A 12553-nucleotide genomic window follows, 5' to 3' on the forward strand; every position below is an offset into this window, starting at 1 on the left:
ACAATATTACATTAATTGCATTTATCCGACATGATACGTCTGCATTAGCTCGCCTGCTGCTTTTCAATAACTATTTGTGTATCTTTTGCAGAGAGGCTCAGCAATGTCAGCATTGGTAAATGTATTGGATGATAACAAAAACTGTTAGTGAGCTAGACTGAATATTATAAGTGAGATTGTTACCACACAGCTGGGGCTCCGTCTCTTCAGCAACTGTTCCTCTTCTGCCACTACACATACACATTACGCCTACACGTGCGCACTGATCCCCCTATAGTGAGGGTTAGGGTTACAATTTTGGATTTATTCACGCACTTTAAAAACATTTATTAAAAGCTTCTTTCTTTTCACATTTCTATTTACAGCATTATATGTTGAAATGTACATCATAATAGGCTGCATATTAACTTATTGGGAGAAAACTGGTAGTTCTATTTAAAAACAGATGTCGAGCACCCCCATATCGCCAAAGCTTTGACTGTGAGATTGACAGTCAAAACAGGCTTGGCCCAACTTAGCATCGAATCTTTGACTAGTTGGGGTCAGCCCTACATACAACTATAAACTATGTTTTGCAACAGATAACGTTAGTGTTACTGGTCGGTGTAACTCTGAAAGTCCACCTGCGCCATGATTTTGTTCCGTCCTCTGCCCAGCGCCAACTTCCACTGGCTTTGCCTCAGACGTGTTTCAGCAGCGGAGCGTGTAGCCTGCCCCACGTTATTGACTTGTTTTAAATGTGTTCTATGTGCTTCTACTACCCATCACAACTCTCTGAACTGGTTTTGTTCCGTTCTCTGCACCGCTTCATATCCCACATGGAGCATTTCAGAATAAGAGCGTTTTGAACCAACTAGAACACAAAATCACAATATATATTTCACACGGTTTCCAGTAATTGTAGTTTACCTGTCAGGACTGGTCGTTTTTTGGTGCTACCAGACTTCATTTTTGTTAGCTGCTGTGTTGCTGTCGCTGTGTGGATGAATGTTTCAGCCTACTCAAACTCATGGATTTTGTGGAAAATCTGACCAGATTTCTTCACACAGAAAGCAGCATAGTGGCTGTTCCAAGCGACCGAGAAAGGAGGCATGTGTTTCATTGTTATGTGAGGTTTCAACCTGTGAACCCATTTATCAAGCGACTTATCAAGCGACTCCTACTTAAGTGCAATTTATACTTCTGCATTGAATCGACGGCGTAGCCCCCCTACCCTACGCTGTCACCTACGCCATAGAGTAGTGTCAGAGTAACCTTTAAAAGCAGCCCTCAAGTGATCACATGATTAATCACATGCATGTTCAGAGCAGGAATAGCCAATCAGAGACAAATATTTACCAACATCTACCATATTGTTCACGCACGGAATGTGACTGCAAACAAAATCAGAATGAGCTTTTATTTTATCCTTCAATCTCGGAGCTGTGAGACGGAGTCTATATCTCAACAGAAGTATCTTGGAATTATAATTGATGATTCTCTCTCATTTGAACCTTACATTCAGCAACTGGTAATAAAAACTGAAGTGGGTTCTTATTTTAGAAATAAGTCTCGCTTTTCCTTTGAGGCCAAAAGCAACTTGTTGCTGCCTCCTTTATGTCTGTGCTGGACTGGTGATGTTATAGACATGCATACATCTTCACAATGCCTAGACAAATCTTAAAATTCTTACTCACTATTACTCACATGTAGACTTCATCATTAGCATATTGTTATTTATAAAGCTTTTCTTGGACTGCTTCCTTCATACCAATGGTTCGACATCCTACAAAAAAAAAAAAGTATGATCTGACCGAAGGGGATATTGACAGTTGTGACCTTCCAGAAACAAGTCTGTTTCTCTAACCATTATTGTCACCACCACTGAGTCTTAAAGAGGTCAAAAGGTCAAGCTAAAACAAACACACTGGGTGATGGAGAGCTACAAAGGAAGCTTTTAGATTGATGTTTGCAATACCTCAAAATAACAAAAGGCTGTATTGTTGTGGGAATGTGTCTGGATCTGGTCCCAGGAGCTTGAAACCTAACTGAAGGCCGAGAACAAGCCGCTACAAGACCACTATGTCTGAGGGTTGCACAACTCTAGAAATGTGTTTACGGCGTTGTTTTCTTCTTTTTCATCGTGATCTTGACATGAATGTTGAAACGTTTTAACCGTGTGGATCGCTGGTGTGTGTGTCGCATTGAACGTTACGTTGCGGCAGTTGTGTGTGGCGTCGCTATGACGACAAGCTACGTACTATCACTGGGTACTATCTGCAATGGAAAACGGAGCAGGGCCAAGTAGAGACGAGTCTATCGATTTACGTTATGGTAGCATTTTTCGGCAAGGCAACATAGATCGTCAGAACACCGGCAACAGTTCAACGTTTAGTCTTGATGGAAAGATGTGGAACAATGATGTTGTGGACTTGTGAGTAACTTATACCATCTGCTAGATTACGGTCGCAGTCTGAAGCGGCTGTGATTTGGATCACACTACCTTGTTTCTTACGACCCGCCCTTCTCTGCTCTCTGTAGCTCAAGAGCGGAGCGTACAACACATAGGGTGAAAAGAGGAGCTGCAGCAATGTGCAGTATGAGAAAAATATGGTGTTTTTTGAAAATTAAACCATGTAAACCTGTTCTGGTACAACCCCTAATTAAGATTTTGAACCTGAAAATGAGCATAATACCACCTCTTTAAAGGGGGAAAGTTAGTGAAATTCAAAATGTGGCCAGTTTACATAGATATGCAGAGAAAATGTGGTTGCATTTAAAATCTAATAAATTAAAATAATCTTGCCTGTTTTAGCTCCTTTTTGGTCTAGTTTCAGTTAACGTCACATCACTTGTTTGGCTCTTCACAGTATTAATTAGAGGATTCCTTCTAATCAGGCCTGCTTGAATTTGATTTGGAATAAATCTGCTCAGTGGGTTTACCTTACTTTAATTCGTTTAACTAAGGTGTGCTGGTGTCATCTGCCAGTAAGGCTCCAATATCGTCTCTTTGTCTTGAAATCACACATTTTTAATTAAGCTATATTTATTTGCAAAGCAGCATGAGGAATCATTTTCTCAGCTTGAGCTGTCCTGCATTACAAAACAAGATCCAGACAACTAAATAATACATTTCTTTAAAAGGGGAACCCCCCTCTGTAGTGACATCTCCTCCTTCCTCTTGCTCACCTGGACTTTCAGGCGTGGGCAGGTTCTGTCTCCATAAAGACCACGTGCGATCACGGGACACGGCCAAAAGGAGTTGTGCATCGGGGGAGAAGGCCATCTGGGTGACGGTGAGGGAATGGCAGGGCAGCGTCTGCAGCTGACGCCATGTGGCTGTACTCCACAGCAGAACTGCTGCATGCTCAGCTTTAGATGCCTGGAAAGACAGTTTAGATTAGTTTATATACAGAGAAAAAAAAATACACAATACAACATCTTTAAAACGCATCTTGAAACCCACTTCTCATTCTTTTTCTTGATTTTACAACTTTTACTTTGTGGGTAATACACTTACTGTATTTCTCCTTGTTTTATATACTGTCTTCCCTTTCTCCCTCCTAGCCATATCTTCTTCCTGCAAATGACTTTGGAACTTTTGTCTTGAATAAATGTTACAGAAAGTTTGCGTGCTTGCTTGCCTCTTAAAAAAAAAAAAAAAACAAAAAAAAAAAAAAAGATGTAGAGGTGGGTTGTGGGATGAGAACGGCCGTAACAGGGAAGAAAAGAGACCATACTTGTGAGGGGAGAGAGGAATAAAGGAAAGAGGTGCAGAGGAAAGAAAGTAGGACAGCTGGAGGAAACAGGAGATGAAGGGAAGAGAGAAAGGGGAGGAACGCAGGGTGAGAAGGTGGGTGAGGTAGAAAGAAAGAGTCGAACTTAATCAGAGTGACTGTATGCCACAGAAAGACAAAATTGTCTACACAATCAAGGTCAGGACAATGTAGGTACCATCAATATCTGCCTGACAGCAGTGTGTGTGCTGTGGTGTGAATATGTGCAGGCAGAGTAAATATGTCATGATGCTCTCTCCTCTCTGATCTAATGCCCTTTGCTGGGGTAGGGGGTTGGACATGGTCTCTCGCCTTGATCTTATCACACTGACCTTGCATGCAGAGGCTACTACCGTCCTAGCGCTGTCTGCAGCGAGGCAGAACATCTCAAAGCCATGGCCGTACCTGGGGGAGACAGAGAAGGACAATCGTGAAGAGATTACTCATAGACAATGATTCAAGATAACAGCCACACTGAATATGTGGAAGGACCGACCAGCATCTGAGAGACAGACAGGTGAAGGGAGGAGGACAACAACAAAGAGAGGACTCCCCGTCTGGCAGAAAATTAAGTATTCTGTTTTTCCAGAGCGTTGCCCCAACAAGCTCCCAGCTTCGAGCCATCGTCGCGTGCTGACAGGTAAATAAGCAGAGTGTGAAATTAAAATACTGATCTGAGATGACTGGTCCTTCTACCGCTGACAGAGATGAACAATGATGATGCTGCAGCTAATCACTCACAGCCTAATTACTTTTAGCTTGCTGACTATCACCTGGCTGTTTTAAATGTCAACAAGTCAGCAAAGTGAAATCACAGCCTGCAACTCAAAGGAGAGAAATTCCTCCCACGACGACGAAGCTTTCAAACACTGTGGCAATTTGCCCGTGACAGTGAGAGTATTATTTATGCCACAAAAATAATTTGGCCACTTACTCATTTTAATGTTCCTATTATGCACTAAATGAGTGAAGGGGGTGAAGCCAAATGGAGGTAAAAAAAAACAAACGCTTTTCAACACACACAATGTCCATGCTTCGTCATGTTTATGGCCGATTGACAGGTAAATGGATTTAGCATTGGCCACAAATGGAGGCAATATATTTAGCCTGGGGAAGAGGCTCATGGGATGGCAGGAAGTTGGATCCTGATTGGCTGATGAATAGAGGGAGACAACCAAGAGTTTTGGAAAGTCTGTCATTTTCTGATCCAATAAACCCTTTTGGGCAAAACATTTCCCTCCGGAAATGTTGCTTCATTAAGACCAATATGGAAACTCGGACTTCTTTTATAAGAAAGGAAGAATATAAAAAGTGGAGGTAGTGGTTGTATGTTGTCTCAGGACTCTGGATAGTTTGTACAAGCAGGTAACTGTTTTTGGAAACACTGTCAGCAGAGACATATTTGGATACTCACAGTTTCTGTACCTCAGGCCAGAGTGTGTTCTGGAGAAGGTGATCCTCTGGTGGGGGCTCTACACGTGCATACACACAAACACACAGACTTCAAAATCCTTATATAACTGTCATTTGCAGGGCCCTGAAAACTGAGCTGTTTTAAAATTCTAATACAACCAGTTTCCAATTTACTAAATGAGGATTACACCAAAGTGGTTATTATAATTTCCCTCTTTTAAATCCCTGTACTATTAACCCAAAGAGCGACAGATTGGATACTGCACGTGTGCATTTGTGTATGTGACAGACAGTACAAGTTTAAAAGAGGGGGGGGCGGGGGTGCAAGCTTCATGGTAGACTGAGAACACAATCGATCGCCCTAAGACAAGGTTCACATTCAGCCTCTTTAAACATTTAGCTTTCATGACATCCTTAGCCCTGCAACTTGCCACCCCCCTACCCAAAAAAAGCTACTGCAGCTTTATCTTTGATTCTTAACAGCTGCTGGCTTTGAGGGGGATCAAATCTTGCTGGGTGCCATACCTCTCCTTCACCCCGCAGGCTCCCCACAAGCCTGTGCTGCCTTTGTATTGCATGTAATTAAAAGCTAGACTCCTTGTGTTTTTCTTCTTGGTCATCGGCTTCTCATTTTTCCTAGTTATTCATTTGTCCCCCTGCCTGCGGAAGCCAATCAAACGAGTGAAAATGCTTTGCGGTCTCTGCACTTGGTTGCTCCCTACGTAGCCCGGGGTCACCGATACTTAAACTTCGCAATCACATAAGCCTGCTTCCTAATTAGCATAGCAGATTAAGGAGTGGCTTCAATCATGCTGATGACAGCCCTCAACACCCTCTAGCCCAGGGGTTTTAAAGCGCCATATACGTTCTCTTCATTTGACTCTGATCCATTCCCCATCTGCCCATTTCCTACAATTTCTATTTTGCCTTTGTTTCTTGTACTCTTTTTCCTCTGTGTTTCACTGCCGTCCTCTCCACACATAAACTCAATGCCATTTTTTGATCCCAAACCCATCCATCTCATCTTACATTTGAGATTTTTCTCTGATTTGCAGTCATTGTGTAACGAGAGCCTGCAATTGTCCTGTCTATTTTTTGCTTCTGCTCACATCACTGCTTCCTGACTGACACCTATTCTCCCTCTTCTATCACCCACTGCCCCTTTCCTCTCATCCCCTCTCCTGCTGTAATATTGTCGGCCTCCAGGAGACCTCTGGCACTGTGGCAGAAGAGCTGTAATAACTAACTGTCCGTCTGGCAGCCGCATATCATTGTCTCTTATAAGAACATCCAGCGACAGGCAGACAGGAACTTTTAAATGTGTACTGAGGCTGCAGAGTGGATTGCAACGAGGAATATGAATCAGGCTATCAGACTGCAGGGGAGACAGGAATGCACTTTGGCTCTAAAATTATTTATCAGGTAAATTAAATCAGAGTTTACTGAGATGACTACTTATTTGTAGAAATGACCATATTATGTTGGGAAAATATTTAAAAATGTTATTTTTGCAGCTTTACAGTACCAGTCATGATAAGCGGGTGGAAGTAAGACTCCCGGTATTGATCAGATAAGCTGTTGAACTGCCCTTCTTCTTCATTGGTTTTTGGGACAAGGTCGCCTGTAAAAAAAAATTTCTGTAAATATATTTGACTATTTGAATATTACATTATATAAAAAGGAATGGAAATACTAAACAAACCCTCAGTATAAGGCACAGACAGCTGTCTCAAACTACTGTATGGATCATACAGGCTCATGGCTCATGAAAATTGATCAGACAAAACCTGGCCACAACCCTGAGCTCAAAAAAAAAAAGCAGAGCTGAGCAAGTATTTTACCTTGAAATACAGCCTTGTTGGAGAGACCCAAGGCAGGTGTGCTGGCTCCTTCTGGAAGGCTGGCGCAGTCCTGGCAATGTGCAGATAAATTAACAAACAGAGACACACACATCAATAACTATGCAGGAATTTTAAGGAGAGTGGGAAGTCCACTCAGCACATTTTACAGTTGGAAAACAAAGTGAAAGAGACACTACAAAGAAAGTGAGATCTGGCCTTTGGACAGAGGGCAAACATGTAGCTCTCTACAGGTCATGGATTTGATCACTTAACTATTTTGACAAATGGGATAAAAATAACTTGAAAATAATAATCATAGATAGACATTTCATTGGCACTCACAGTAGATGTCAACAGCTTTTCTCTGGAGCTCCCAGAGATATTAGCAAAGTTCTCCACAAAATTCCGCGGCGCTTGAAACACTCGCAGGACCTTCTCGTCAGCTCCAGACACAAACTGAAACCTTCCAACCATGGCAAGACACTGCATGTCGTATCCATGGATCTGCGGCCGTGAGATCTCATGCCAGGTTTCCTGCAGGGTGAAAAAGACAGAAAAAGATATTATGAGTGACCAGAACAGGCTGCATGTGGTTGTCGGAGCCAGCATTTCACAATCTCTCTGATGTGGTGGAGTTTTGTTTCGTTTGTAACCAAGCCAAAACCCTGAACACTGAATCTGAATCTCCAGTTCAAATAAAACATTTCCAGCTTGAGATGCAAAGTGTTCTCACCAGAGAAGATGGAAGGAATGGCTCCACTAAAATGACCGGATTTCCTTTGGTATCGGCATGAGGTGGCAATATTCCAAACAGCCATCTTGAATAATGTGATAAAGACTGGAACCTTGATTATGCTTCTGCCCAAACTGAATGCTAAACTGGGATGTTTTACCTCGCTTCTAACAATTTAATCTCGATAAACCTGAGGTGAAGAAGTGGGCAAAGACATTTCTGCAGTACAGCTGGGGCTCATCAATCAACCCCTGCAACTCAAGTCTTGATTCCTTCCCTCAAAAATATATAATCACTTCTCAGAAAGTATTTATTATTAAGTCACAGCCTGCTGAAATTCAATCAGACACAGAGCCTAAACATATTTTAGTAAACCACTGCAAGTAGAGAATCTATTAGGTACACACTATATCCCACAAAGGTTAATACAATTGGCACATGTTAAAAGGACAGCAGCATTACAGGAGACTGTTTGCAATGTAGGACTGCTTTACGGCAATATTAGATTTATAAATAATTGCATTAACGTGATGTATTACCTTGATTTTTCCAGGTATTATTCATCAGATTAGCTAACAACAGTTTTCCATCAGGTAATAATATATAATTCCAAACTATGCATATAAAACATAAAAATAACTGTCACTAATTTTGAGCTACAATCAGCTTTGCAATTTCTCTTCTACTTCAATATGTTACAGGTGATTCTTTTCCTATTTTACCTGTTTGGCATCTTGTTTCCTCCATGGAGTGAAGAGTCTGGTGGTCTGGTCTGAGCCCACACTGAGGATGAACTCACCCTCGGGATCCCAGCTCAGGTCCTGGACTGCATTAAAGTGACCCGATATCACAACCCCAGGCCTCCATTCTCCCTAGTCAGGCAGCATTGCAATAGTCAGTTCACAACTTTCAACTGATTTCTTGTCTAAATTTCATACACACCAGTGCCACATGACGGAAACCTCCAGAACGTATATGATTGGCACCTACAAATGGGCGAGTGATTATAATTTAGGTGTTGCGGTCTGAGAAGACAATCTCCTTTGAAACATCTGAATTACCGGTAGTTATCAACACCTTCAGGTTTGTGCTGAACTTTAAATTCACCATCCAAGCAGGCGTAATTGAAATGCAGTTATCTCTGAACATGCGTTGTGACTTCAGACCCCGACTCTTTCTCAGGGACAGCCAACAAAGACACATGCGAAGCCAGTCAAATTGAGTGGCAGAGAGGAGACCTGGTGTGACTAATTACACAGTGTGGCTGTGTAGCAATGTGCTAACACAGAATCTCATTTCAAACACACTTACTGTTCCAGCGCTTCAAGGAAGAGTTTTACATTTCTTGTGTGAATGAAAGAAACAATATGTATTGTAACTGAACAAACTACAAAAACTACTGGCAGTATATTGATTTAGAAAGTTTACGCGTGACTGAGGCCATGACTCTCACCTCTTTCTCTTGGTGTTTGCACCAGAGATGTAGCGCTCCATGAAAAGCGTGAGCCACAATCATGGAGCCATCCGGACTCATCTGGCAGCCATAGAAACCCAGAGTGTTGCCTCCAACCTCCCCTACACGCACCTGGTGTGGAAGAAAAAAAAAATAATAATAAATAAACACCTTGTGTGGATGATGATTACTAATCCGAAGAGTAAACTCACTGGCTTTTGAACACACTCGTATTGGACATCAGGTGGACAAAAGAACATTTGGTTTCTGGATCAGAGTCACTGACTTGTTGTGGGCAAAGATGAAAGTAACATGTAAAAACAGGACTGTGCATCAACTGCCACATATGGAGAAAAAAGCAACAAAGTCGGTTAATTTAAAGAAAATGTGATATTTCTGAGAGTTAAATTAGCACATCCTTTCATCCTATGCAACATTCAGACATGCAGCAGATAGTTCGGTTGTTGTGGCAAACACCTGTGTTTTGTGTAAACCTGCAGGCTACAGGCTCAGAATTATAGAAAAGAAGAGGACTGAGGGAAAGCAAATCTGTTCTCGGTCTCCCTTCAAGACTTATTAACTAACAGCTCCCACAATGGTGGACAGAAGCAGAAAAAAAACCCCCAGCAAATTAAGCTGACAAGTCAGATGAGAAATTATGCAAAATGGAACTCATTATAACTGAATAAACTGTGTTGTCTAATACAAAATGAAAGCAATTGCAGCGCAGCATATCACACTAAACAGATAATCAAGAAAAATGGCAAAGCTTGAGAAAACAGAGGGATTTACATAAAATTGGATTCGGGTGAGAGCCTGTGACCCCTGCCTCATGTTCATAGAGCAGATCATGTAGACAATGAAGGGTCCATGGGGCCTGAGCCTCCACTGCAAATAACTATCCAATTTAAAAATGCCCAAAATGATGAGTCTCTCAGTTCAGAAAAAAAATGGTAGAAAATAGAAATTGCTCCTTTAGGATTCTGACCATCTTGCTTTTGTGTGTCAAGACAATTCTGTATTGAATTTTGTGGATTCAAATCACTTTCTGGAGCAGAAAGCCCACTTTGATTTAAGTGCAGTTACCAATTACACTGACAAATGAAAATGTACTTGTTTAAACTCTTTCTGAGGTCATTCTGACTCACATTTAAGTTTCTTTGAAGTTTTTCTTTGCAAATCAGACACCAAACATAAAAAGAAGAACAGAAATAAACAAGTGCATTCAAAGCCAACATAAGTGTAGGAGGCAAAACAGAGGATTACGACCAAAAATGAACAATAGTCAGCCATAATGCAAAGTAAATAGCTTCTATTTATTTCTAAAAATGTGTTAAAAACTTAATTACAATCTGTATTTGTTCATTCTTTCATTAATATCCATAAAAAAAACACAAATTACATATTAAAATAGAGAAAAAACAGATAACATTAATATCTCATCCTGTTGCTTGCATAACCAGTAGGATTCAATGCAGGATTATGGCACTAGACAGAAATAACGAAACAATGTGGAAATTAATTGAAACATTTAAAATCTGAATAGAACAGGAATTCTTGTGTAAGCAACAGAGAGCTTTTCAATCCATGCATGAGCTGTCCATATTTTCACCTGCAGCTGGCTGGTACAAGGCGAAATACACTTTGAATCATCTTTGAAATATAATGGACAGGGCAAGAGAGCAAGTCTATACTCCTGCATTAATAGACATACATATTCACAGACATCAGTAAAAGTCAGAAATCTTCATTATTATCATCAACTCACTCTTGACAACAATACTTCAATACCTAACCAAACAAAGAGAAACTATTTGCTTATAACTAAACTAAAATACTCAAGGACTTTAAGGGGGATTCTAAAGAGCAGGCCAACTTCTCACTGCCATGAGGAATTTAAACAATTAAAAGCTTTATCAGGCCCTGAGGCCTTGGAGGTAAACTAGGCCCAGAGGGCAGACCTATTCAAATCGATTGCAGCAGAACCCACCCTAGAGAGCGCTACACTGCTCCCTAAGCAGCACTGTGGTCTGTATCCTGATACGGCTATGTAATATCTCCGGCCATCTTTAATTAGCTTGTGCTTTAAATGATATGGACATTGGCTGTGAGGAAATATGAGAAGTGCTAAATTCACACTGGAATGATTAAAATCTGGAATGATGTACGGCTTAGCCTGTTATCTTTTCTTAAAGTAGGTAAGTAGAGTGAGAGCATGTTGAGCTGCAGCAGAGAACTGAGGCAGACCGCAGGAGAAACACACAAGAATGTGCGTGCATCAATTAATAATAATAATAACTTAACTACTATTATTTAGAAAGCAAATAAGATCCAGAAGTTAAGATTTAAATATTTAACTTAAATAATTACTACAACAAAAATCAGTTATGTGTAACAAACACCTTGAAAGACTACACACCAATACACCAGCAGAGACACACACACACATATTTTCGCAATGTCTGTCTGCTATATGTGGAAGTAAAGTGGTCTCAATCATCCGGCCCTCTTAGGGAGCTTGAGTTGGTCATCAATGACCTTCAAAATAATACCTGTCTGCAGCCTGAAACACAGCAGAACTAATGACAGCAATAAAAGGCATGCCTTCACTTTGAATGGCACGATCCTCCAGCCATCCAGGGAGAGAGACAGACAGGTACAAACATAGATGGTGAGATTGAGAGAGAATGAGATGCAACATTAAGCAGATTGATTCTAAAATTCTGCACACAAGAGTCCACCATAAATCATGCAAAAACTCACAGAGGCAAAAAGCCATCATCTGTCTTGTTTACGAGAGAGGGAACAATATGGATGCACGGCATGCCTTATCGCTGGCCAGCGGGGGTACGGGGGAGGAATAGAACAAGGGCAGCAAAGAAGGGAAGGCATATATCATTCTAGGAAGGAGAGAAAGAGGGTGATGAGTGCTCAGTGAGCTTAGCCAAGCCAGGAAAACCCAAACAATGTGGAGCACGTTTTAAAACCAATTTTAAAAACCCGAAGGGTCTTCTTCCCTTCAATTTCTCATGATGTTCAACATATTTTCAATATTTACAAAATAAAGTAAGGACGAAGGATTATTTTTTATTATTTATTGATCTGTTGATTTGTCTCAACCAATCAACAACGGTTCTAACTGTAAAATTTGTATTCAAATAATAACCTTAAAAAGCTTATATGGCAAACACGTTACCTTACCTATTTTTTAAACCAGTAGACAGTGCGCAACATTAAAATTAATTTTATGTCGTGTTTTTGGCCACCTGGCAAATGTAAGTTGAATATTCACTCTGTTGTGGTCTCCACCAACTCCTCTTTAGCTGCGAAATGCTCCATTACGCTCACCACCTACCTA

The 12553-nt window shown here is 41.0% G+C and overlaps 1 protein-coding gene across 2 annotated transcripts in view; it reads right to left on the bottom strand.

The window, feature by feature from the left end:
• The window catches only part of elp2 (elongator acetyltransferase complex subunit 2), a 32529-nt gene that overhangs the window by 9231 nt on the left and 10745 nt on the right, over positions 1-12553 (bottom strand). Inside the window, exons 11-19 of one of the 2 annotated variants that reach the window (XM_046059034.1) lie at positions 9196-9327; positions 8465-8614; positions 7352-7543; positions 7010-7079; positions 6694-6789; positions 5170-5227; positions 4088-4160; positions 3500-3559; positions 3169-3361 (exon numbers count right to left, since the gene is read on the bottom strand). In XM_046059034.1, the coding sequence (XP_045914990.1) occupies positions 3169-3361; positions 3500-3559; positions 4088-4160; positions 5170-5227; positions 6694-6789; positions 7010-7079; positions 7352-7543; positions 8465-8614; positions 9196-9327 (1024 nt within the window). The remainder of the gene's footprint in view (positions 1-3168; positions 3362-3499; positions 3560-4087; positions 4161-5169; positions 5228-6693; positions 6790-7009; positions 7080-7351; positions 7544-8464; positions 8615-9195; positions 9328-12553) is intronic. The other variant, XM_046059035.1, reaches the window with a different exon arrangement.

This window comes from Micropterus dolomieu, linkage group LG09, assembly GCF_021292245.1.
Source record: "Micropterus dolomieu isolate WLL.071019.BEF.003 ecotype Adirondacks linkage group LG09, ASM2129224v1, whole genome shotgun sequence".
NCBI classification, from domain to species: domain Eukaryota; kingdom Metazoa; phylum Chordata; class Actinopteri; order Centrarchiformes; family Centrarchidae; genus Micropterus; species Micropterus dolomieu.